The 27,981-nt window shown below is 33.9% G+C and overlaps 2 protein-coding genes across 2 annotated transcripts; both read left to right on the top strand.

Annotated features, from left to right (window-relative positions):
- Positions 1 to 103: 103 nt before the first annotated feature.
- On the top strand, positions 104 to 11,058 carry LOC136819264 (uncharacterized). The gene is made up of 21 exons (XM_067075494.1): positions 104 to 262; positions 1,932 to 2,032; positions 2,112 to 2,181; positions 2,722 to 2,852; positions 3,010 to 3,068; positions 3,203 to 3,302; positions 3,628 to 3,671; positions 4,138 to 4,215; positions 4,349 to 4,457; positions 4,865 to 5,017; positions 5,181 to 5,287; positions 5,660 to 5,717; positions 5,884 to 5,928; positions 6,032 to 6,137; positions 6,316 to 6,355; positions 6,989 to 7,040; positions 7,138 to 7,249; positions 7,493 to 7,579; positions 7,775 to 7,892; positions 8,389 to 8,479; positions 10,205 to 11,058. Exons 1-21 carry the CDS (start codon positions 124 to 126, stop codon positions 10,295 to 10,297), a joined length of 1,893 nt encoding a protein of 630 aa, XP_066931595.1. The 5' UTR covers positions 104 to 123; the 3' UTR covers positions 10,298 to 11,058.
- Positions 11,059 to 13,968: 2,910 nt separating this feature from the next.
- Positions 13,969 to 27,144, top strand: LOC136819266 (uncharacterized). Its single transcript, XM_067075495.1, has 2 exons — positions 13,969 to 14,894; positions 25,741 to 27,144. The coding sequence occupies exons 1-2, from the start codon at positions 14,081 to 14,083 to the stop codon at positions 26,598 to 26,600; spliced, it is 1,674 nt and encodes a 557-aa protein (XP_066931596.1). The 5' UTR covers positions 13,969 to 14,080; the 3' UTR covers positions 26,601 to 27,144.
- The last annotated feature ends 837 nt before the right edge of the window (positions 27,145 to 27,981 follow it).

Raw genomic sequence — 27,981 nt, 5'->3', positions numbered from 1 at the left:
AAAGCTGCCAGCTTAGCCATTAATTTTGTGAATAAGTGAAAGAACAAGCTTTGTTTATTTAATGTTAATTTATTTATCAACATCTTAAAAATGCCTTTTTTAGCATGAAATAATCTTTTAAAAATGATATCCAGTACTTTTTTGAGAAGAAATCTGAGTTTAACAAGACCAAGGTTTATGCACCAATCTGCTGCTTGTCTATCAAATGAAAAAATTAGAATCGGATGTGCATCTGGCTTTTGGGGAGATACATCAGTTGCAGGTTGGATCTTGGTTATGAATGTTTTTTTACCTCAGCTAAAATTCTTTCAGAGAAATTACTTTTATCCTCTTTTTCCTCTTTTCTAACTAAAATAAAGCACTCATAATGTCAGTTTCAATAAATGAAACTCAAGTATTGAGTTAATGTTTAAGTGTTTTGATTTGTGTTTGATGCTCCAATGTTACCACGTCTTCCCAAAGCTCCTAAAAGGTACAAATGAATGATTGCCACTAACAGTGACATAGCTAGAGCAAAGCGATTCCTATGATCTCAAGATCAAATAAAAATCTTTGAAGACAAACAATCTTCTTTGAGAAATTAGGGAAAAATTGCTTTATGTCATCATTGATGACGTCATAAAACTTAAAATTTTAATATCTCAAAAACTGGGTCCACACCCTATGTTTTTTGGACCTACCTCCGGGTACCCCGGTGGAGGTCCTTTAAATTAACCCATGTCCGTTCGTCCGTTCGTCCGTTCGTCTGTTGCCAGCTTTTCTCGGGATTGGCTCATTAGTTTTTTCTGATTTTTTGCACAATGATGCAAAATGGCAATGCCCAAAATGTGACGGAGCCCGATTTTCGGAAAAAAAATTTTTCCGGCCGAAAATGTCGGAAATATCCCGGAAAAACTGTTTTTTTGGCACTTTTTCGAGATTTTATCATTAGTTTTTTCTGATTTTTTGCTCAAAGATGCGTATTAACAATGCCCAAAACATGGCCTAGTCCGATTTTGGAGTAAAATTTTTTTCCGGCCGAAAATGCCGGAAATATGCCGGAAATTGCCGTTTTTCTAGATTTTCATTGGACTTTTTCCTTATAATTGGTTGTTTTTACATTCAAAAACATTATTAATAGCAATGCCCACCATCAAGCATGTTTCAATTTTCAATAAAACTGATTTTTGAAGCCGGAACTATTCAAAAATCGCCGGAACAACCTATTTTCGCCGGAAAGACAGTATTTCTTGAATTTCTCGAGCTGTACTTTATATTTTTTTATAAAATTTTGCACACTGATGCAAAATGGCAATACCTAAAATGTGACGGAGCCAGATTTTCGAAAAACATTTTTTTCCGGCCGAAAATGCCGGAAATATGCCGGAAAAACCGGTTTTTTGACATTTTCTCGAATTTTCATCATTAATTTTCTCAGATTTTTTGCAGACTGATGCGTATTCGCAATGCTCAAAACATGACCGAGTTCGATTTTTGAGAAAATGTTTTTCCGGCCAAAAAAGCCGGAAATTTCCGTTTTTGCAGATTTTCATTGGATCTTTTCGTTTCATGTCTTTGTTTTTTTCAAACAAAAACATCATTTATAAGAATGTCCACGATTAAGCATGGTTCAATTTTCAATGAAACTGATTTTGGTACAGGAACTTTCTAAAAATCGCCAGAACAGCCGAGAATCGCCGGATTCCATGAATTTCTCGAGTTGTTCTCGTCTTATTCTGCATTTTCATACTATTGTTCTTATTTTTCAATTGTCTTATTACATCAATCTTCAGGTAGGTCCATTCAGCATGTAGCTTGTTTTCAATAAATTTATCATTTTCGTTTTACAAGAAATCATGATGCCTTAATAATAAGCGGAAAAACATTTTGTCTTAATAATTAACAAAACTTATTTCAATTTAAATACTTGAATATTCTTTTTATTTTTCTAGCCCCACAACTTGTTCAACATGGAAATATTGATTACTTGGTGTTTGATTATCTCTCAGAAATCACAATGTCCTTACTGGCTAGGATGAAAGAAAAAAATCCAGTAGGTATTTTAAATGATTAAATAAAGTCAATGAAATCAAAGGAAGGAAATTTTTTAAATCACTTGACTTGTTTTTTAGGCTTTTGGTTTTGCTCCAGATTTTGTGAGGTTTGCCATGGCACCTTTGATTCCTGCTATCAAAAAGAAAGGTTTTAAAACTTTGTTTTTCACCTTTTTAGTCCAATTACAAGGATCTAATTAGCGTATTGCATTTTGCAACTTACAATGGGTTTATTGATTACTTACAAGCTAAAAATTGAAAATTAATCCATTTCAGGATGCAAAAACCATTTTGCCAAAAAAAGTGCGATGCACTTTCCAACCCTTATTTCGATGCATGAATTACAGTTCTGAAGATATAGTTTTTTCTAATTGTCAAGATATAAGTTATTTCAATATCATCAAGATTAAAGCATAAAAGAGCTTTTCTATGGTCTTAAATGTATTTTCCTAATGTTTTTTTTTCTGAGTTGACCAAATTGTACTTATCCATACTACTCTTGGGTATATGGGAGTGGAATAAGTAGGATTGATGAAAAAATCTGAAAACTAAGTAAGTGGAGGTATGGGTTTGGAATGAAAAACGTGTTGTGTGGAAATAGAGGCCATTGCAGAAGATTCGAGGCAAAAGAAAAAACTTTGAAAAATATTTTAATTGATAAGTTGGAATTGTTTTCTTCTATTAACAGGAATCAAGGTCATCAGTAATGCTGGTGGTATTAACCCAATAGCTTGCGGTAAAGCATTGGAGAAAGTATGCGAGAAACATGGTGTCAAGATGAATATTGCTGTTGTCACTGGAGATGATATCTTAGACAAGGTTTTGGAATATATATTTTTTTGATTTAAGAAATTAGCAATCCTACCCCAAATCTGTTTCTTAAAGGCTAGACCATGACCTCATAGATTTCCTATGAAAATTTTAAAAGAAAGGAAAATCTTTTTAAAAGTATGAACAAATTTATTTGTGGTTTTAGAGAGAAGAACTGGGTGATACTCTACCACAGAATATACACAGCATGAATGCATATTTAGGGTATGATGTTTTATTTTTATGTATGAAAAATTTAATTGTCAAGAATTGTCACTTCAATGATAAAAGGAATTTTGATCTTTTTAAACTGATTTTTAAACTTCTGTTTTCTTGAATTTAAAACATTTGCCTTTCAGTTGTGGTCCTATAGCAAGAGCTCTTGATCTTGGTGCAGATATTGTTATCACAGGACGCTGTGTGGATAGTGCTGTTACTCTGGCACCTCTTATCCATGAGGTATGCAATCTGAGAAATTTGTATGTCTCCTTTGTTGTGTAAAGTTCATCTTCCATCTGAAGCAAACTGCAAGTAAAATAAAAGTTTTTTGTTGAATGAAACTCAAATTGAATCTTAGCTTACCTAAATGATTTAGGAACCATTTGGTTATTTAGTTTTTTAGTACCTTTTGATGATTCATACCAAAAGGGGAAACACTCTTGCCCTCTAAACCACCTAAGATGGTGTGGTAACCCTTTGAGGGAAGATCTCAACTACAGAAGGGACATTTTCATTTGAGGTGGTATTTTTCAACAAATAATTGTATATACTATTTGTTCTTCAGTACAATTGGAACATGAATGACTACAACCTGATGGCTGCTGGAAGGTAATTAGAAATAAGGAAAACTTTGACTAAACTTTGCTTATTGTTTACAGTGTGGGAAGGGTCATGTGAATCTCCAAGCAATTTCGAGTACATAAAAATTCTTCCAAAATCTATTAGCATATTGCTAGCAACACTCCTGTTGAGTCTTGCAATCTATCAATTACAGCCAGCAATAAGCTGGCAATAAGTGTTTGTGTGAATTCTATTTTTAGAAAAATATTTGACCTAAGGTTAGACTGTTGCCAGCAAGAATTTCATGTTCTTTGAATCGCTTGTATGGTCACACATATCCCCCTTCTTGGCACCCGTCACCCTATACTTTTAAGAATGTTGTTGTTTTTTACACTTTTCTACCATGGAGTATTTTGATAATGATTTGGGCTAATTTTACCATTGAAGACGTACTAAAAGTACAACAGAAAATATGCACTTCTAAAAAGAGAATAAAAAAATCTTCCTTTTTTAGTTTGGCTGGACATATAATTGAGTGTGGAGCACAAGGTAGTGGTGGTATTTTCACAGACTGGGAACTAGTCCAACGTTGGTAAGAATAATTAACCACGAACTTCTCTATCAGTTAGATTTCAATTTCCAATCTGTATATCAGGTCAAAAAATACAGCAACGCATCTTAAAAACTGATTGTCTCTAAGTCTCCATTTTTTTTTTTTATTTCAGGGAGAATATTGGATTTCCAATAATAGAATGTGAACGTGATGGCTCGTTCATTGTCACGAAACCTCCAAAAACTGGGGGATTGATCACCAAATCAGTCATTGCAGAACAGGTATCGAGATTTAATTGCTGTTATTCATGATATGCATCATTGCAATGAATTCACGAAATTATGCAACTTTTCTGTTTTTGTTCCACCCAATACGTCACTTTTTCAATTGTTTAAGTGACGTATTGGGTGGAAAATCTTAAAAGTTCTCAGAAGACTCTCCAGTGGTGCATATCATGAATTAATAAATAATTTAAAAGGACGTTAAATTTGGTTTTGGGAATGGATACTTATTGATAAGATCATTTAACTTTCCTAGCATAACACGAATTAATGGTTCAGCAAAATGTTTTATCAGGACCAGGGGTTCTTCTTTGCAACGACCTTGATTTAGAGTATATTTTATCAAATATTTTTATAACCCCTTTCTTGATAGCGGAAAGAATATTCTATCTATATTTCCATTCTAGATTTGCTATGAAATTGACGACCCAGATTGTTACAAGCTACCTGATGTCAATTGTAGTTTTTCGAATGTCAAATTGGAACAAATAACAGTTGGAGATGAACCACAAGTTCGGGTTACTGATGTGACGGGACGCATGCCATCTGATACGTATAAAGTATGATATTTTGATACTCTATGTATGATCACTGATCTATTCTTCACCTTGCATTATTCACTAGTACTGAAAGGTTTACTTGATGCTCCAGTATACGACTTGTAGTTGTTCCATCAAACAATTAGCAAGAGCTTTTTTCACTTTTTGAAAATCCTTTTGCTAGGTGAGTGCCACATATCTTGATGGTTACAGAGCAACTGCTGTTTCGCCTGTGGTTGGTCCTCATGCTGCTGCAAAAGGAAAGCGTGTTGCCGAAAGCATTATTCTTAGGTAGGATATAAGTAAGGTTTACTGTACTGAAATATTATTATTATATATATAATATTATTATGTATTCCACTAGCCAAACGAATAAAAGAAAGTATCGCTTCAGATCGCTTGGCTCTTAAAAAGAACAAGATTATTTTTAAAATTTCAAGGATGGATGTTTGTCCAAAAAGCTCGCATGTACCTTAAGTGGATTAACTTTCGTGTGGATTAATCTTTTTGCGATTTTCGCGAATTTCGGCTATCTGGAAGAAATTGGTCGAAAAAGAGGCCAATTCACGAAATTTTTGGATTCTCATCAGTTCACGAAAAAAAGTCCGCTGAAAATTAACCCATTTAAGGTATTGACATGAATGTGATTTTATTTTACTCCAGGTGCCAGAACCTTTTCAAAGCAGTTGGGTTGAAAGATTTTAGGAAAGTCAACATTGAGGTGAAAATAATGTTTATGTTAAAACTTTTTATGATGCATACTTGTCCATACAGCCTTATAAAAGAGGAAACTGTCATCATCTACTTTGTGAATTAAAGTCTACCAATGATAATAGAACTAGACCCAACTCAACTCATGTTTGTATTTTGTTGTTATTTGTTTTCAGATGCTGGGAAGTGAAGATAACTATGGACGAAATAAAAACAATACGGTAAATTTGCCAATACTCTTGATTTTTGTGGTTCTAATTCTAAAATTCTAAGCCTTTTGAAGTATTCATTTTCACCAACTTGACTTTCTCGTTCGATATACAGGCTTCACCATCACGAGAAGTTGTTTCGTGGATAGCCGTTGAACATGAACAAAAAGAAGCTTTAGAAATCTTTGCAAGGGAGATTGCTCCTGCGGGAACCGGAATGGGTCAGTAATAACTTGCAACCTTTTCTACTTTCATATAATCGAGTCACTATATCAATCTTGTCTGAAAAACTTTTGTGTGGGGAGGGGGTTGCCAGTTTGTGGAACAGGGTTGCCAAAATTAGTTCATTGAAAGTTATTCGACAAGAACGTCTAATTTTCACTTTCTTCTCCATTCCAGCACCTGGATTGACTACTATTGTTGGTGGACGACCGACTGTGTAAGCCTCTTTGTTGATAATCCCTCTTACCACGTTAGGGGAAGAAAGAGAATTAACTTTTGCGAATTCGGCTTTTTAAATTATTTTGCGAGAAAAAACTTTCACGGTTCACTTTTTTTTCAAGATTTTCCAGCCTAAAATGTGTGTCAAAATTACTTATTAAATTGTTGTAAAGAAAATTTCATGAGAAAAGGCAGATTTTTAGGAAAAGTATTTTTCTCGCGAGAATAAACTTTTACGAATTAGCATTTCAGAATATTTCGGGGAGATAACTTTCTCGAATTTACCCGAAACTCGCGAAAATCGCAAAAGTTTCTTCTTCGGCTTCTTCATGTTACTCTGGAATTAAAAGCTTTTCGAACAAGAGAGAAATGGAATTTCACGTTCTATTCACATTTATTAGAAAATTAAAATGAAACCCTTTTGAATAATGGGGCTTCTTTACATGAGAGTTTCTTTAATTTGAATCGATTTAAATTTGTCAAAAAGCTGGTGTTTTTTTGGAATAAATCAAGCCTGGAGAGATTTAACTATAATTAGACTGTATCTAAAAAAGGTTTCTTTTCAGTTAGTACTTTGTCTTTAGCTATGGCCAAATAATCATCAGCTCTCTGTCTTTTATTTTTTTTTTAGATCACCGGTGTTAAAATTGCATTCACTTCAATATCCTAAAGATCAAGTCAAGGTATTGTTACGTTAGTGGTGTCCTCTTGAAAGTATGTGTCGGACAAATGCTCTTAACTTTGATGTTTTTTATTCAAAAAAATGAATTGTTGTTTTAGATAGATATTTATATGAATGGAGAACATGCGGAGACGTATCAACCACCTGTTCAAGTAGAATCTTCATCAGAAAGCGAACCTATTGCCGACACAGAACCAACAACATCAAGAAGTATTTGTTAATATGCTTGAAATCACGCTCCCTTTTTTGTGTCGATGATTGATTATTAAAAATCTGTTACTCGTGTATGATCAACGTCAAGGGAATTGTATTTGGGTTTACTGGTCTTCTGTTTATACTTAGTGCATTTCCAACCCAACAATTGTTATTTTCTTTTTCACCTTTATCTAAGCAACGCTAAAAAGAAATCTTTCTGCAGTTCTGTTAATATTATACTTTTGTCTTCTTTGTTAGGGCCAATGATGAAAGGAAAATGTACCTTCCCCTTGGGAGCTTTAGCTTACACACGAAGTGGAGATAAAGGAAATAACGCCAATATCGGTAAGTTAGGATTTTTTGAATAAAAGTTTTGTTATTATGCTCTGAAATAGTAACTAAACTGGATCACTCGTAAAGTCAAACTTTTTTTTCCGAAACTCATTATTTAACGCTTCCAAATCATTCTTCGTTACCCCTCCTCTTGCATTACCGAATATACAGTTATTGATGAAATAATTTTGACCCAATTTCTTTCAGGTGTTGTGTGTCGAAACCCTGCTTTCTATCCAGTTCTGAAAGAAGTTTTGACAGCGAAATCCGTTCAAAAGTATTTCGAACATTTCTTTGAAGATCCATCTCAAGTTAAAGTGACCAGGTATAAATTTCTCAAAAAAAAGTAAAGACAAAAACAACATTTTGTTAACTCTTGACGTTTCGATACTTCTGGTATCATGATCACAAGCAAATAGTTAGCTTACAAGCAAAAAAAACGTGTTGATAAATCAAAATTTCTAAATCACATCTAGCAATTATAGGTCTTAAAAGTTACATAAAGATAAAGAAACGGTGTATTTCTTCTCAATACTTAAAGTTTCTTGCTTATGCATTCATCAGTTGATTAGAAATCAAAAGTTACAAATATTTTGCCTGATAAATTATTCAAAAAAGCTCTGAGTTGAAAATTTAAAAAAAAACGAAAAAAAATTGACATCCAAACATTTTATTGGTCAATTAATTGAAGCGTATTGTAGAATTTTAAGATGACAATAAGTACTCTAGAAAACTTAGACCAACTTTATGGGCTTCCAAAGTAACTTTGCAAATTTTGACGCCATTTTTAACTTCATCATAAAATATCCATGATCTTTCAGGTATGAGTTGCCTGGCATTCACGCCTTCAACTTTGTAATGGAAGATGTTTTAGGAGGTGGTGGTATCGCTTCACTCAGGTCTGATCCACAGGTAAACCTTTAATTATCTTAAAGGAGCTAATATTTTTGAAACCAATTTTCTTGGTTCGAGGGTATGTATCGAGGAAATGGGTGTATTTTCTTTAACAGAACTAAAAAAGCGGTTTTTTGGGATTTTCTCGAGATTTTCTTATTTGATTTTTTGTACATAGAGGCGCGTTAGTACTGCCGAAAAGATGTTGAAAACCGTTTTCCGAAAAAAAAATTTTTCCGGCCTGTAGAACCCGAAATGTGCCGGAAATCGCCGTTTTTTCGTATTTCCGTGACACTTTTTCAACTTATTTGATCGTTTTTTTACACAAAAAGGTTCTCTATGGTGATACCCAAAACTTTGCATCATTTAATTTTCAATAAAATCATTTGTTCAATCCGGAACTCCTTAAAAATCGCCGGAACAGCCGAAAACCGGCGTGAAACAGATATCCTTAATTTTTTCGAGTTATACTTGACAGATTTTCATGACTTTTTTGCACAATGATGCAAAATGGCAATGACGAAAATTTCCGGCCGCCGGAAAAACTGGTTTTTTGGCATTTTCTCGAGATTTTATCATTAGTTTTTTCTGATTTTTTGCTCAAAGATGCGTATTAACAATGTCCAAAACATGACCGAGTCCGATTTTTGAGAAAAAAAATTTTTCCGGCCGAAAATGCCGGAAATATGCCGGAAATCGCCGTTTTTCTGGATTTTCATTGGACTTTTTCCTTATAATTGGTTGTTTTTTCATTCAAAAACATTATTAATAGCAATGCCCACCATCAAGCATGTTTCAATTTTCAAAAAAATTGACTTTTGAAGCTGGAACTATTTAAAAATCGCCGGAACAACCTATTTTCGCCGGAAAGACAGTATTTCTTGAATTTCTCGAGCTGTACTTTATATTTTTTTATGAAATTTTGCACACTGATGCAAAATGACAATACCTAAAATGTGACAGAGCCCGATTGTCAAAAAACATTTCTTTCCGGCCCAAAATGCCGGAAATATGCCGGAAAACCGGATTTTTGACATTTTCTCGAATTTTCATTCATAGTCTAATTTTTTGCAAAGAGATGCGTTTTCGCAATGCTCAAAACATGGCCGAGTTCGATTTTTGAGAAAAAATTTTTTGCAGATTTTCATTGGATTTTTTTGTTTTATGTCTTTTATCACTCTTCAGTTACCTTAAGGGAAGAAATTTTCGCGAGAAGAAATTTTCGCGGAATTTAATTTCGCGAATCAGAGTTTCAAAATGGCAAATTTCGCGGAATTTAATTTCGCGAATGAGTCGATTTCAAAAGTTTCACGGAATTTAATTTCGCGATTGAGAAAAAGTTATCAACTTAGATTAACTTTTAAGCAGCACGGAGTTGTTTATATTTGTTTATATTTGACAAAAAATACACGTTATAATGCTTAAAAATCAATTGTGTCCGTCTTTTTTGGTAATACCTGGTCAAAAACAACAAAATAAAAGAAGAAGAAAAAAAATCGAATTTCGCGGAATTTAATTTCGCGATTTAACAATTTTGGTGTATTTCGCGGAATTTAATTTCGCGAATTACGCCCAAATTCGCGAAATTAAATTCCGCGAAAATTTCTTCCGCGAAAATTTCTTCTCGCGAAAATTTCTTCCCTTAAGGTAGGTCCATTCAGCATGTAGCTTGTTTATTTATATTTCTTAATTAAATACATTTTTAAAATAAGAGGATTGAACCGAGTTAATGTTTAATTTCAGGGAAAAGGATACGGACAAATGCTACTCGATTTCAAAGTAAAGGACGTTCCTGATCTGCTACCCTCCACTGCTGATAGGAGTGATTATTTTTAAGCCCAAAAACAGTCAATGAACCATTCATCACGCATAGTAACACCATTCATTCAGCAAATCTATTCATGTCATCTTCATTTTATCCCTCCCTGTGGATTGCAATTGGTTGCTCTTTTTTATATAATTCAACAAATCATTCATGTTTAAATTTGGGATAACACTTTTGATTGCTCCGTATGGTGCTGCTATCATCAAAACATTTAATCTTCAAAATAATGATTATAATTTAAATTTTGCAAATTGGTTAAAAAAAATTATGCTAACTTTAAGACATCCGGGTCAGGTACTTATGAGTGCACTGGTCTTGTATGGCGATTTCAGGTCAGTAAACTTTCAATAATCAACTTTTTGCTAGCAAGATAATGGTTAAGAAAAATTTTGTTGAATTTTGATTGCCATCCGATAATAATTTTTCTTTCTAATGTCTTAGACGGCTCTCAGTGAGACGGGAGGACCTAAATTTTGCACTCCTGGTGCTTTTAAAATGAGAAAGATTTTAATATGTATTATAAAGGATAGGAAAACTAACTACACACGGTAATATTTTTATTCGATAATTTTTATGACATTTCATTGACCTCTTAAAGAGGAGAATGACGAATGAAAGAAAGGTAGGGCTATAAGATGTTATAGATATTTCATTTTTTTATATAATTTTCCATTTCTAATCTAAGGGTATCTTAGGCAATTTGTAAGTAGAGTTTTAATTTACTAAAAGGCATTTTTGTAGAGAAATATTCTTTCAGATTTTATCAAAACTATTTTCCAATTGTTCCCAGAATGCTTGCGCTATTTGACTCAAAACTTTCGTATTTAGATAAAGGCTCAAGATAATTTTGTTGGTAAATTCTTGAAAAGTTTTTGAGGTCTGGTTACACTACGATACTTTAAATCAGCATACAAAAGTCATTTATAACTGTCTTGAACTTGTTATTTTCGATATTTTTGAAGGAGAAAGAGTAGTTCCTGCTCAGAATTTAGCGTTCACATTTTATCTCACATTTGTTCAATTTACTTTCAGTAGCAATGACACCGAGGGTGCGTGGATTCGTCAATGAATTGAGAGTAAGATGATGGAGTTCCGAGGATCATCAAATACCGTATGACAAGTGTAAGCAGTCCTATTTGTTTTAACCTTGTCTGTTTATTTTTGCACTTTGATATTCTGGGTATTAAGATCAGATTACATTTTAGGATGTTTTGTTTTTGATTTCACTGCACGAACGCATGCAAATTGTGTATTTAGTTTTGACTTGAAGGCTTACACGGGAGCTTGTTGCTGTAGTTTTGGATTTTTGTTTTTTTCAAGTTCCTTGTCGAATAAAGTCCTACTGGGTTGTATTGAGGTTTTCTTAGAACGGCTGACAGCTTCAACGCCGAAGTCTTTAGTCTGTGAGATGTGACTTGTGAACTATACTACTATTTAAAAAAGAGAGGATTCGGATTTGTTAGGATTGACAGTCGTCAAAGTGGGTTTTGTGAATGTCCTTAGATTATTATTTTGCATAACCTTTCTATAAAAAGCCTGATCTTTTTCGGTTTTCTTTTTACCTATCGTCGCCTACCACACAAAATTATTCAACTATTTTCTTATTCTCGCTCATTGACGTCAAACTCTGTTCAAATCAGAGATGCCAGGACTTCCCTAAAAGAAGTGCAACTTGTTCCTTAATTAGAAACCCGTGATTGTAATTAGTTTGTTGTTGGCTTTTTGTGTATTTTAGTGTACAAATTATCTGTGTCTTTTGAATGCATGTCTGTTACTTTGATTTTGGAAATCACTTCTTGTAGTAATCGATAAGAGTGTCAAAGGTTAATATTAGCAAAATGTAGATTTTCTTTTGATAGATTTGTAGTCAAAATATCATAGCTTTTGTTGATATTCATTGTGGTTTAGAAGATTTAAAATTTGTTTAAGTTAAAAATAGGCTTTTTATTCAAAAATAGGTATTATCTTTTTATAACTGTAGAGATCTGTTCTAGGTAGTATATTTAAGATTGAGTTTTGAAGTTCTGCTTCGATTTCAATACAAATTATTCGAGTTTGAAAAAAATGGCGGCAATTGGATGCCAACCCGCTTTGCAAGTCTTTTGTGAGGATTGATATTCCATTGTCGTGATGTTTTAAGCGAGATTAGAAAGCTTATTTCATACCATATTGAATGATCTATATTAGACCTGCACGTATCAGCGTCGATTAAGGTTTTACTTTATCTTTCCGAAGGTTATTAATCAATTCTAAAGCCGAGTTTCCTTCATGAAAAGAAAGATTGATCTTCCTAAATGATGGAAAATATCAGACTATTTTTTATTCATCGGTCTAACTCGGACAGGAAAAACTCTTTGTATTGAACGTGTTAGATTTGTTATTATGGATGCCTGGGATGGCTGGTGATACGTGATATTTTTGTTGTCGGGTTATGTTTTTTGTGCTAATGAGATGAGATTGCTGACAAAAGAATTTATTTGTTCGTTTTCAGTGTCAAAAAATATGGATTGAGCAAGACATCTTTTCATTGCTAGTTGAGATTCACGCGTCAATGAAGTTTTGATCTTATTTACATCGAGGTGAGGGGAGTGAAAAATACTTCGTCTTCTACTCATCCTTTATCATATAGCTTGTCTGGTTTGATTGATGTGATCGGTTGATAAAGAAATTCTTAGATTCATCTTGATAAGAGTATGTACTTGCATAGTCAAGTAATTTCTGTAAGAGTTTTGAATACTCTGTTTACTGTACCTTACTGTACACCTTGAAATCAAGTGGTAATCGAAGTATTTTTCCAGGATTATGTTAAATCAGGAATCTCAAAACGTTTATTTTGTAAGGGAACTTTCGAACTCACATGATATGTTGAGGATGGATCTCCCTGAGTAATTACAGGTAATTTACTTTTTATAATGAATGGACCATAGGTCGTTTACAAGAATTCAAGTAATATTTTTTATGTATATTTTGTTGACATTAAGCTGATAGTTGTATGAAAACTAGTTCAACCTTTTTCCGTTCTGTAGTAGGAAATTGTAGGTGACAGATTTCGCATGATCCTTGTGCTTGAAAATTTCCTCTCTCGTGAGATTTTTTATATTTTGAAACGTCTAGAAAACGTCTTTTAGAGGGCTTCGTTTGTAACAAGAGATTTGTCTAGTTAGTGTTAAAACGTTAACATCTCAGAAAACATGACATTTTGGTTGTAAAAAGTAACTTTTATGGCTAGGCAAGTGTCGTATTACAGAAACAATGGAGATTTCTCCCTTTCGTTTGACTACTAAATGTATAGTTGAGCTCAGTTCAAGCTTAGTTCAACGTATTTTTAACCCCAGTTTTGAAGTTTATTAATTCATCAAAACTCTCATGTCAAAATGAATAGCCTTGTATTTTTCTTTTAGACTGCTTGTTATTAAGGGTAATTCTCTGTGATGAGTTTAATTTATGCAAGTCAGATGATTAACATTCCAGCATAATTAAGGCTGTTTTATACTACGTGCATGAGAGGAATAAGGGGCTTTGTGATTGTATTAAAGAACTTTTATCACTGCGTGTTATATGGAAGGCTAGCAACGCGTTTAATTTACTCTCTGTTTTTTTAAGAAATGGGCTGAAATTTCTCGACTAAAAATAAAAAAACTGATGACTTTTATTTTCCTTGTTTTTCTCTCTTTAGAATAGTATTGATAGAAAGTTGTTGTGGAACATTCATCCATCCATTTTTAGTTCGATCGGAAAAGGGAAGGAAAGAGGTGATATCTTGTCACTTGTGTTGCTGCCATTGTGCCCACAGAATGCCAGTTGTACTTCGAAATAACAAGAGACGTTCTCTCTACATCTCTCATAATGTGAAAGATTTAACGAAAGAAGCGTTGAGACCACGGAGTTGGTATTTACCTGGTTCAAAGGAAGCTGCGGATCCATACACGAGTGTACGAAAATTGTTTTATGACTTCAACAAGACAGCTTTTTATGGAGATCTCGGTAAAGATATGAACGGTAGTCAGATTTTGACCAATGGTAATACACAACAAAATACAGATTCTAAAACACAAATCAATGGAACGTTCAAGGAAATGACCAATGAAAGTGTGAACAAAAATTTGAGAAATTCTTTTCAGAAGCTTGCTTTGGCTGATAATCGTAACTCAACGTATATACCACAAGATAAAAACAATAACGAACCACCCGCTGTTCCGCCCTTACCGATTTCCCCGCCACGAGTACCACCACCGAAAGTGTCACCACCCAAACCACCTACCTTCATACAAAAACTTTCAAATCGGAACTCAGATACTATAAGTTTGAAAGAGGAGAGTAGTTCATATGCGGATTTTTACGTGCCAAGCAGCGAAACGAAAAAACCGAACTTTTTACGGCGCAGCTCGAAAAGAAGAAGTTTTGATCCGTCAAAATTTAAAGCATTCGACTATATAACTCGTTTAGATGATGATATCACTTCTATAACTTCTTCAACGGGGCGTTATTCAGTTCGTTCACACCCACCGCCAGTTATGTTGAGTCCTGACAGTCGTATCGATGAAGTGGTCGACCCCAAACCGATGCTGGAACGCTTCTTAAGGGATACAGAACAAGACATATGTTCAGGTTAGTGAAAATATCAATTTTTTAAGCTCTACGCGTCAGACATGTAACACATGGACGACACATCAAAGAGATTACTCTTATGTGCAAGGTTTTTTCTTTGCCCAAGTTCAACGCACGATGCAGTCTCCTAAAACTCACGTCTGTATAACTTCGCTATATATCTGAAGGCGGTATAGCTTGACTTGTGGAATTTTGATTAGAGTTAAGGAACCTGGGTTAAGATATGGCGAAATTCAAAGACAACCTAAGGTCCATTTTGAGGGCTGTTCATTATTTTTGTGAATTGGATTTTGTATTCATTCTTTGTTAGGATAATCTGCTTTTGTTGTTCATGCTTCTCTCTTGTCTCTTGTTAATGAGATGTGAGATGATTAACTTTAATGACTTGTTGAATTGTGCATCAAAGATGTGTACTAACCACAACAAAAGTGATGTAGTAATTGTCTAGCATTCTTGAAGTGCCTTTACCCATACTCCAACTGTTGAGAAAAATTGCTCCAATTTTCCAACTATGTCTTTTTAAAATCAATATTCATATGTAGGTTTTAATTTTGTGGTATTCTTGGTTCAACCCTTTGCTTTGACGAATATATTGAGGTTTCTGATATTTTACATCCAAATTACAAAACAGTTTTTGTGAATTTATTACTTTATGTTACAATGTCATATCCTTTGACTTTCAGTAAAACTCTGTATAACTGACAACATTTTACTTTTTTTTTTGCTATCAGATTAATTTTATGTTATAATCAATCGGTCATTAGCTCTCGCTCATCAGTTTTATCTTTTTTAATAACTTTCTTTTCTCTTGCTATCCGTATTTTGAAAACTTTAAATCCTATACATGACGTGTTTTTTGAAAGGTCATTCTCTGACTTACATTGGGTGTATAATTTCAAGTGTTTATTTTTTGTTACCAAGCTATGTAGTTTCTACAGTAATCCAGTGGACTATTTACACTTCATTGCAACATTGTACACATTGTTCTTTGTCCCAAACACTTTCATCAAAACATTACTAATCCTTTTGGCTCCACTCTTTTTTTTTTGAAGTCCCGTGCTACTTTTTCAACTGACTAGTGCATGCCAGAAAAACTCCCCACGCGCTGTGGATTTGGTATAAGACATGAAATGATGGCAGCGTTTTACGCCCAAACAGTTTTTCAACGATACTCGTATTGGGCTTTTCCATATACACCTGTTGAGGAGGTCCATTCCTCTGTGGCTGGAAATGCTGTAACCCCCTGGAATTCCAGCCAATTTCAGGTTTAAACCCCTCTGGAATTCTGAATTTTAGTAGGATTTAAAAAGCTACCCTCATGGAATTCCAGCTATTTTTGACAAATTTTTATATCTTCCTATGAAATTCCGCCACATAACAAACTTTAACCCCTTGGAACGGATATTGACCTCCTCAACAGGGGTATACGGTTTTATTTCTGGAAAAGCCCACTAGACATTTTCAAAAATCTTCAATTGCTAAATAACTCTAATAAAGAAAAACAAAAAGAATGTTGGTTAACCAAGAGTTTTAAGCTCAATCAACAAAAGTTGGATTCCAAACTGACAAAACAGCATTTGCTCAGAATAATTTGCCGGATATTTTATGTTTTAAACGAAATCCAACTTGATTAAAAACTTTCAGAATATTACCACGGAAGGACGGAAACATTACTCTTTTATCCATTGTGGAGACTGAACAAGCCAAATTTCCTGCTTCCAATATCCTCTGTCTCAAAGAATTAAGCAATGATTGAAATTGAAGAGGAGGGGAGAGTAGGTTTTAGGCTTAATTGAATAAGTATAACGAAATTTAAATTTGCTTGATGCCTAAGCTGAAAGGCTTCCCTGAGATCTATTGATTGTTAAAAAATCATTTATCTTATATCTTTATAAAGTATTTATCTTGAAACCAGGATATTTTTAACCGTCAAAGAATAATTGGTTGCAATTTAGAGAACAATTTTAGAATCATTTTAATTAGTTAATGACCTTCTAATGAAGCCTATTTCCTTTGTGATGGTTGGAAAAGTTGAAATTGTCAAAATTGTCTTAAACGAACCGTCTATCGTTTGGTTGTGTGTCAAGGAAAACTTCAAACTCGAATGTACGTATGTCATTTTAGTTACTTTTTAGGAACAGTTTCAATGTATCATTTGTTTTGTTTGAAGATTATTGTTTGTTGTTAGATTATGTCATATTTTCTCATGGCTTGGTTGGTTGTGTTGCTTTTGGAATGACGTGTTGTGTGTTTTGTTTTGCTCTACAGAGAAGTCTCGCTGTTCATGAAACTCTTTCACTTTCTAAGGGGTTCGTTCTTTCGTGACATACACGCTTTTTTATAAGAATGTACTTTATAAGAATATTCATGATGAAATTGGCCAAAAAATTAAGAATATGCTAAGAATATCACCATCATAGAATTTGGCTAGTGAAGCTAAGAATGTCAATGTTAGAGCATTTTCAATTATAAATTACCAATTAGCCCAAATTAAGGCTCACTACTTTCACAAAAATATCATTTTATGCTTAAGACGTATGTATTAAATGTTAAATCTAGTCTGAATTAGGATCCTAACCGTAGAATGTTGTAAGAATATTTTAGGATGATTTTCCCAAAAAAGTTAATAATATCCATCATGAAATGAAAAAACACTAATTTTATAAAAAAACGTGTACACGTTTTTTTTTTATAAGAACAAACTATATAAGAACATAAGGCTTCGAGGCCCAAAAATTTAAGAACATTCTAAGAACATTCTAAGGCTTTGGAGACTTAAAAACATGCATTTTCTTAAGAAATTACATCAAAATGCTAAAAAAATGCTGAAAATAAGAACATTTTAAGAACATTTTTAGGCTTCAAATCCAAAAAACTAAGAACATCCGAAGGCTTCGAAAATTTTTGACGTTCTTATAAAAAAAAAAACGTGTATTACTGGGCAAGATCTCAGCCCTTGGGCCAGACACAACGGATCTACCTTATTGCAGATTTTTTCTGCCATACACCCTTCCTCTTAAGACCTAAAATATTAGACTTCCAATACTGGCAAGTCCATATGGAAACAACTTTATGAATTCCTGTTAACTTCATGTCTCTGATATGCAGCTATTAGAGGCGCCAAAATGATCGAAATCACATACTGTTACACAGTTTCCTTCTACTCAAAATTGTTTGTTAAATGTTTCTTTATTTGTCTTTCTGAGCTTATTTTTGGAAGAGGGAAAGGATTTGATATTTAATACGCCTATTTTGATGTTCACACACTTCAATCGAATTTCCATCGATAAATCAATGCATTGAAATCGTTCTAATGAATTTGGCACCTTGAAAATCATTTATTTAGTAACTAAACCTCCTATAAATAACGGGAAATTCTTAATCAATGTTGTTTCTTGTATTTACTTCATGGACAATGAAAAAATGCAGAGTTTGAGCAGTATGATTCTGTCTGCAGAGAGGGTTTACCATTTCACATTTTTGGCGTAGCATGAAAACCAAGCTAATCCTTTCCTTTTCGTTTATTGATTTATTTAATTAAAGGTGGGTTTACACGGCATGTTGTATTTAATATATCTGCTGTGTTATGTAGGTGGGAGGTAATTCTTTCGAATGTAGTAATAGTTGAATGATGTGGATCGTATACCTTTTTTGTCAAATATCTTTCTGTGCGTGGTTTCCATGGAAACATCGTTCATTGAGTTTTTGGTACCTTCGCGTGATGTTTTGATTGAATTCACAAGTGACTTTCCTCTTTCATTTCATTAACGATCGGATAAAAACAGCCTTTTGCCGGAAAAGTGCCCCTTGTCTTTATGACATTAGCCCTCTAGTACACTTAAACTAAGAAGTATCATAATAACCAAGCCCTGGCCCTCTCATGTATAACCGAACATTCTTGGTTGACATCTTAAGTCTGCCGTTCAATAGCCTTTTCTAAATGAAAGACTTCTTTGATGAAGCGTCGATATCTGCACTGATTACAGAATGATGTACTCTCCGAATAGGGAGTCCATTACTTTTGATAAGTTTTCAGTCCAGTTGTCTTTTCAAAGTGCGCATGACTGTTTGAATGAAGTGTTGAGATATTCACTGATTACAGATGTTCTTCCCGAATTCTCTTTAAGATTGGGTGGAATGTGACCCACATGGCGAATGTATAACCAGTACCTCCATGATTGGGATATGTACTTCAAAATATTTCCGGAGTGATTCACATTACGAGGCTTGCTCTTAGTGTATATATATCTAAAGTTTTTAAACTCTGCTATGGACCTTTTAACAGCAAAGCTTTCAGCTTAAGTTTACATACACATAAAACCATTGACGGTTTATGTAAAAGTTATACGATTTCTCTAACAAGTTGTTTAGACCACAATATTTCGAAGTTTCAAATCAATTTATATAAGGAACCAGCTTTGATTTGATAACATCCTTAATCTTTGAAAGGACATACACAAAACCCCTTTTGATCACGAAACTCTCGAAACTCTGCTCTGGTATGCGTACTGTCAGTAGCTCTCTCCTGACCTTTTATTCGGTGTTAGAGAAATAGAGGGATAGGGTGGGCGGTAAGTTGTCACAGTTAGATGAAGGGGCTTCAGGTGCTACCCTTAGAAGCGAGATATGAATAGACTCATTCTTATTTGGTTTTAAAGAAAGGTGAAAGGGGTTGTATGCGTTTTAATATTGGTTTCTTTGTCACTTCAATAATAATTAGAAATGTTTTATGAAAATGAAGAAGAAAAAGAATTTATGATGATATCGCGATATAAACTTTTGTTTTCATCTTTGCGCTTCTGTTTTGTATATTGAATTCTTCCTTCCTTCTTTCGCGCGCGCTGAAACTTCAAAGATCATTTTCTTCAGACGAAAATCTGTGAGATATTGTGGAAGAAGAAAATTTTGAATAAATCTTCCGACGGTTTCGAGTTGAGTATTTTATTCGATTTCTTGAGATTTGTTTGATGATTTGTTTGCATGTTTCTTTCATAAACTCGAGGAAGAGATTTTCATATTCAAGAGATATTGCTATTAATATGTCAGCCGGTTGTCTTGACTTAAAAAGAAGCCTCTCGGGCTTATGTTTTGAAAACTTTCCAACAGACTGATTTTAAGTTCTCTGTAAGAGAAGTCTTCAAGATTTACCGAGTGGGAAATGATCGAATTTTTCTTGCATTCTCTACACTCGTTGAAAGAAATCTTCAGTAAGTCAAATATTTAATTTCTGTTTTAAAATGCTTCGTATTGAAACGTTTCTGGTAATGTTATGTCGTTCTCGTTTAGTTTTTCTCGGCTTTGAGCTAGTTTTTTTAGCTATATGCGATAAGCTCTTCCTTCTCAGGCCTTGTTGATTTGATTTAAGCTACCTCTCAACTATAGTAAACAATGTTTTTGGCTTCTTATCAATCCTTTGTTTTGTTGGAGGTTTGGCTTGACGAAAAATATTTCAAGCTTTTTTATTCAATTTCAGTTCGTGATGTTTTTTGAAACACTTTTTAATTCTTTGTTTTTATGACTCGTATCATTGCATACGTCTTTAGCTCGATAATTATACATCGATAGGAAATTGAAGAATTTTATGAAGTATTTGTGACGACGATACTCGTTCGGTCTGTATCAGAAAAATGCTCACAATAGTACTTTGAGCATCTTTCATGCATGAGAGAATGCATTTTAAGATGATGCAAAGAGCTTGAGATGAGTCTAGATGACGAATATATTGACCACTTTGTGGCAGACCAACCTCCTTCCTGATATACTCATGCACACAAGTCGAACAATTTGTCAATATTCTATTCCAAGACATCAAAACACAAAAACCATTGAAAGAAGAGGAGGGTGATTCAATGAGGTCAAATTTCAAAACATCATTCATGATGCTAAAATGTACTTCAGATAGAGACAGAATGGAGAATCCTACTTCATATTTCACTCTATACACGTTTTTTTTATAAGGAACCTTAACTTTGCTCTGAGGCTGGAGTTCCTTATTTTTACAGAGAATTTCAGCTTCAAAGTTCCTTATCGAGTTCCTTATTTACATAGCTTACTGTTCCTTAAAACTTGTTTTCTTATTCTCAGCCTGAGCAGCTCCTAAACAATTCCTTATTTTTTGGACCATTTTCAGCCTCGAGTTCCTTATAAACGTGTTCCTTATATATATAAAAAACGTGTAGATCACCAAAGAGTGTTTGTCCCGTACAAAATCCTTTCTTTTGCAATGCAGATAATTCGATAAACATTTTTTTATCTTTTTGTAGCTTGACCTTTCTCTATACCTCTTGTCATTAGATTTCGCAATCACCTTTCTTGAGCATTTTTGACACCATCATTTTGTTGCCCCATTTTTATTGAGTTTTTAACAACTATTATAAACCCTGCCCCTAGCAAAACTTGAGATGATTTGTCAAAAAAACCCTTAATTTTCAGGAAAAGTGACTTTTAAACTTAACTTTTAGCTTATTTAGGAAAAATTCCATTGACCTTCTAATCGGAAGGGTCCTTCCTACTGGCTTCCTACACGCCCCTGTATCAATGATTGCTCTACTCAATTTACTTCCACAGAATATAAATATCAAAATGTTGGACGGTGGAGTAAATTATCAGATTTTACAATTACATTTTAGTATGATAAAGATCTTATACAGTGCTTTCTATCTCTCAACAACAAAAGACAGTCGGTCAAATTTGTCGGTTTATTACATTCTGATATCCAGGAATTGAAATCTTTTTAAGATCTCTGAATGCAATTATTTCTTTGGCTCCTGTTCTTAATCCTATACGTTGACTACGGATTTTCATCCAGCTCATATTTTCTCTCTTATAACCTTATTTTATATCCTGCTAGCTATTATGACGTCATAAATATATCGACTTTGTTTTTGATGAAAATCAATTACAATTTTTTTCTGCTTACAAGTTAACACAGTGTCTGATTAATTTCTCCTGAGATTCCATGCTGTTATTTCGTCATCCTTCTGCGATGACAAAGAAAAAAAGTGCTCTCTATACAAAAGCTTGTTAGAATGAAATTGTAAAAGATTGAAATTGGTTGTTAGCCTTTGCAAGTTCAATATTTTTTACTCTTTGAAAGATTTGTATGGTTGATGATTTTCTACCGGACGATTGATAGATATTTTTTTCTTTCGACTTTTTTCTGAGGTAAGATATCACTTTCCGTCTTATCTTGTTCAGAAAGCCTCAAAATTTTCTTCTTTTTTTGCAGATCTTTTAATCCATGACAGGTCTGCTACAGATGAATTTACATTTTTGTTCGAGTTGTTTGGCATTAAGCTTACCAGTAACCGACCTTGCGGTTTACAAACTTTTTACTTCTTTCTGTAGAAAAGAAAATGTGTTTTTATGTAACATGCTTTTGAAGTTATGAGATCATTGGCATAATACGGTTGTTGATGCAACACTTCCTTATGTGACTCTCGCTATTTGGATATTTTATCAACCTTGTAGTCTTCCTGGGCTTCAATGCGAAAATCTTATTTATTTCTAGTAAGCCGTAGGTTAAGTAATATCTCGTATGAATAACACCTGATTTGTGTCTTTCGGCAAAACTTTGTCAATGTCCTCTCGAACATGTCGTTAGTTTTTGTCTTGATCTTTTACAATATATTGAATTTCGATAATCCTTTCCAGTCATTCATTAGTCATCCATCTCAAGATGTGTGTCCAAGCTCTCTTTATATCTCTTTTATATTTTTCTCTTTTTACATTTAAAAGTTTTAATGGAAACATCTCTGTATATTGTCTCCCTAATTTGAATGTCAAGCAGAATTCAATATTCAATAATCTTTCGAATTGCAGAGAATTTGAGTTATAGAGAGGCAAATTATCCTGGTTCGAGTTATAGAGAGGCGAATTATCCTGGTTCGAGTTATAGAGACTCTACTATACTTCCATTGTTTAACTTATTCTGTATCAAAAATAGGAAATATTTCTGAGGGAAAAGCTTTTGCACCGACAGAACGTGACGTATAACAGTCTGTCCAGTCAAAATTTTTTGATGAGGAAATGAGTTTTAAGCGGTCTTTCTTGAACAAACTACTCTTCCTTTTATAGATTCCTGGTTCAGTAATTAATTTCGATCAAACTTTCTAAACTATATACCGGGTGCACCAAAAAAAAGTATACAGGTTTGTCGAGATATTGTGAGCTTAAGGATTTAAACTTTTTGTTCATTCTTTTTTATCGTATAGAGGATGCTTTAACTTAAATTTTGAGCTATTATACATTAAATTTGAAAAAGTAGTTCGAAAGTTATTTAAAAAAAACCATGTCGAAATTTCAAAAAATCATTAAAAACAGCAATCACGCTATAAATAAGACAAAATGACAAAAACACAATTTCATTGTTTTTCTGATTTTTTTTTCTTATTTATATTTTGCCAAAAGTTTCTTTATTTTATTTGCACGTCATGAATATTTCCAACACGAGCAAACTCAATGCAGACCCAAGTTCTTTGAGCAACTAGTCTCTATACGATTAAAAAAGAATGAACAAAAAATTTAAATCCTGAAGCTCACAATATCTCAACAAACCTGTATACTTTTTTTTGGTGCACCCGGTATACTATTTTTGTTACTTTTGCTTGCTACCAGTGGATACCCCTTAAAACCTACAAAGCTGGGTTTTGGACTCTCTTAACCACCAAACTTAATCTAATATTGTATAATTTACTTTTTTACAATCTCTAATATAAGGCACTTTCATGAAATACCTAATTTCAAGAATTTTAATCGTCGCAAAGTGTCGTAAAATTTATTATTAAAAATTTTATTAAAGACCCCTTCAAAAAAATTAAGTTTTTCGGACCTAGAGATTACACAAATGAATTTAAGGTCATAAAACCTATACTTTTTAGGTACCTTTACTTATGGTAGGTACGAAAAAATCATTTTCTTCTCCATTGTTACACCCCAAAGAAATCTGTCCAGTCAAAAATTTTTGATGAGGAAATGAGTTTTAAGCGGTCTTTCTTGGACAAACTACTCTTCCTTTTATAGATTCCTGGTTCAGTAATTAATTTCGATCAGATTTTCTAAACTATATTTATACTTTTGCTTGCTATCACTTCAGGGGGCTTTTTTAAAGATTTTGGCATCAACAGCGTTGAAATATTTCGATTTCCATCGCATTTTCTACAAACTTCTTGCCAACCGCACCAATTGGCTGATGAGGAAATTGAAAGATTCTAATGACTCTCCTTTAGATGGGACCACCCTTTCACCTCTAAAACGAGAAGATTTGCTCAACAATTGACAAGATACAATTTGCGAGTCAGTTTTGGATTTAATTTGTTAATGATGTTATTGGGTGGTTACCAGACCTCCTATTGATTGATTGTTTTCGAAAGTTTTTTCACTGATTAATTTTTGGAATGAAGAAAAAAAAACAAGTTTTGTAATTTTGGCAATCTAGAAATTTACTCTTTGTTCGAACACAAACACAAATTCAAAATTGTCATCGAATTTCATTATTATAGCTTTGTAGGCATTGACCTCCAAATTGACTTTCATTTTGAAATTTGAATCTTCACATAGACTTTCGGAAGAGTTCTACCTTCAGGCAAATCAATCTATAGTATCTGAGAACTTTTTAAGGGTCAAATTTCAGTCTGTTTGAAACATTAAACATTAAGAAGGGGCTTTTTGGAGTATCGTTTCGTCATATCATCGATAACTCGTACATTTGTCTGCTGACGTTTGCAGTGTGATTGATAAGTGATTCTTAAAGCGATTATTGTCATCAGATTTTTTACTGATTTATGATTTCGCATGTGTTTCTTTAGAGTGGTCATGAGAAATCTTGTTTATGTCCTTTCAGCAAATCTTGTTATTGCTACAAGTCGTGCTGTTGGTGTATTTTCCCTTATGATAGTCTACTTGTCAAGACAGAAGGGTCTGGAATAAATATCGTTTACTCATATGGCCTGGTTGTTACGCGGGAAGGGTCCTGTTGCTTCAAACACGCTGAGAAGGCATGAACGTCGTTTGGCAAAAGAGACTTGAATAGAATCTTGGATATAATTTTTTCTAGCCAGCGAACGTGACTGTCATGAGGTCATCTTTTTATTGTGTTATTCTTAAGTTTGATGTATTTTCATGTGTGGGAAAAAATAATCTCAGTTGACGAGGGATGTACATTTTGCCAAAAAGATTCATGTCATGAAAGATATTGTTTGTCGGTTGAAGTCTTCTTAGAGAGAAATTGTTATTGTTGAACACCTCACTCTACAAAGCCTCTTGTTTGTCACCTCTTGCACTGGTCTGTGGGACAAAGTCCTTCTCAACCAATCAGAATTGAGCATTTGACTTCTCTCATCAAATGAGTTGTTCCACTTGATACAATTTCTCAAATGACGTCATCTCCGCTTCTCTCAGCGCTACTTATTATATAGATGGCAAGACAGCTTTTTGTTCATAAAATCATATTAAATTTGATATCACTTTGATAAGCTTATAGACGAGCCAGGAGCTGTTTTATGTCATTTCTTTGTTTCAAATAATAAGGTAAATGATATGTTCTTGGTGGTCAAGTCATGAGTATTTCTCGGTTTGGTTGATGAGTTTTGTAAGGTGCGTAAGGTGTCGTAACTGATTGTAAAGTCCAAGCCAAAAAAGGGTTTTTACCTTGAGGAAAACGAGTTGAACAAGTTTGTGCTTTTATGATAATTGGTCATGATAAGCATGGCGTAACTGCATGATATTGTTTTGTTTTGAGAACGTCAACTTTTGCATTGATGTCATTTAAATAGTGCATTGTATAACGACCACTAATTATTTTCCTCTATCGCCTTGTGTTTATAACTTTCACTGTTTGTTTTTATAGGAGTTTATCCAGCAGCCGTTGATTCAATCACTCTACAACACGAACTTGAAGAAGAAGATTATAAAAAGAAGAAAAGACTTTTCATTCCTTGGAGCAAACGAGCTTCTTTCATAGCAGCTACTTATATAGAGAATCCTGAAACACTCACTCAACCACCTGTAGTTACGACTTTCCAACGTCGAAAACAAGGACGTTTCGCATCTTTTCGTCGTACACGATCAACAATCACAACTGAAACGACCACACAAAGTGTTTCTTCGACCAGAAAGTTCAATTTACGGCGCATGAATAGTTTAGATCGTAATACGATACGATCGTTTCGAAGCAGCGCGTCCACTTTACGGAGACAAAACAGTGAGAATAACGCTACTTGGAAAAAGAAGAGAATGAGCTCGGTTTCTTCTCTACAAAAACAACAGAGCTTTGATGCTGGCTCGATAAACCATCGGGACGCACGAGCTCTTAAACAACGAAAAAGTAATCGCTATAAAGTAGATGGCGCTCAAAGTTTCTTTGATAGATACCAAGATACTTTACGAGTTGATATGTTCTCCGTTGACTTGAATAAACTGACGATAAAAAGCAATAAAAGTGACGGTTCATCGACCACAAAATCCGTCACCCCTACGACCCCTCTCACACCGAACTCTACCGACGATAAAGACTCGGTTTTCGATTACAGCGACGAACATTTATCGAAAGAATTTGATTACAAACTTGTCGGTAAAACGTACCAACAACTATTTTACATTCGTTCAAGGCTTTCAGCGAGTGCACGTAAAACTGAATTTATGTGTGATGGTTCGTTTGGATGTTCTGCTTGTGATTTGCAATGTTACCCTGAATGGACGAATTCGTAAAAACTTGAACAAGAGAAAGTGGTAGAATGAGATAATGTTATGACTTGTGGATCGCCTTTGGTGAGATAAAACGGTGACCTGATTCAAAAAACTGTTTTTCTTTACGGCAAGTGACTATACTTGAAACTAATGAGCGTGAGAAACGAAAGTACAATCCAGTCTATAAGATCTTGTTTGTTTAGAAGGTTACCAAGGGGTCAATGGACGTTCTCAGTGAAAATGTTTTTGATCTCTCTACTTGATCCTAAATGAGGAAGGAAATCAATTTATGGAATTAAAGAGAAAAGATGAACATAAATTTCTGATGGACTGTCAAGGAATTTTCTGTCAGCCATGTAAGTTGTTACAATGAATGTACGAATTTTCCTGTGAATCTTTATTTTGAGATGTTTCGATCTCAACTGTCAAGTTACTATCAATATGAACCTTTGCTAACTAATTCATAAAAGAATTCGCCATTTTACAAGAATTTCGATTTTTGTCCGAAATATTATTTATATCGTCCGATGTCTAACAATATCTGTAAATATATTTTTCGCAGTAATATTTTTCCTTTGTAGTCATTTTCTATTGTACATAAATACGGAAAATAAATTTTGAAAATTTGACAAGATAAAACACATACAAACTAATTTAAAAACAAAATTCGAGACGTTTTTCTTTCTACCTTTAGTTGCCTCTTTAGTAGTTCAAAAGTAGGTCTTGTGTCGTGGGTCGAGTACTTTTGTCATAAAATAGTAGAAACCCATGATATCAACGAAAACGCTTGGCTTCATTTTCAAATTATTGGAAAGTTGGCGGTTATCTCCCTCCAACTGCTCTTGTGTTAAAATTATTAATACAATTAAGATAAAATAAAGAGGAAGGGACCCGACTACGGAAAATGAGCCGTTGAAGGTTTTAATTTTTTGAAACTTCGAAACTTTCGGCATTCAATAATTACCAAGTAATTAGCACACCTCATTAAAAACAGTTTCTCATTAAAAAAACCGTTAACTGCTAAAATGGGCAATTTCGAGCATGTGATGAGAGGCTGTTACGTCTTAATAATGATGACGTTGATTGAGTACTTTGTCATCCATATTCAAGTTTATCAAAACATTCTAATCATCAACATCGTCGTCGGCCAAGTTATTTCGAATCTATTTGTTTACAGTTATAAGAATATTTCGATGACCCTAAAAATAAAGCCATGGTGATAGATGGGTACAAAACTTTAAAAGTGCAGAGTGTGCGTATACAATTCGATACCCTTCTATCCTTACTATTACACCGTTTCCTGTTCTAGATCTAGACACTTACATCAAAAGTTACCCCTATGAAATGTACGTAGCAGCAAATAAAAAAGCAAAAAACGGCACCCCTTTTATTTTCATGCGGT

The sequence above is a fragment of the Clytia hemisphaerica genome, unplaced genomic scaffold (genome assembly GCF_902728285.1).
Source record: "Clytia hemisphaerica strain Z4C2 unplaced genomic scaffold, Clytia hemisphaerica genome assembly, whole genome shotgun sequence".
Taxonomy (NCBI): domain Eukaryota; kingdom Metazoa; phylum Cnidaria; class Hydrozoa; order Leptothecata; family Clytiidae; genus Clytia; species Clytia hemisphaerica.
Note: the sequence above shows the minus strand (reverse complement) of the source record. Positions and strands in the feature narration are given on the sequence as shown.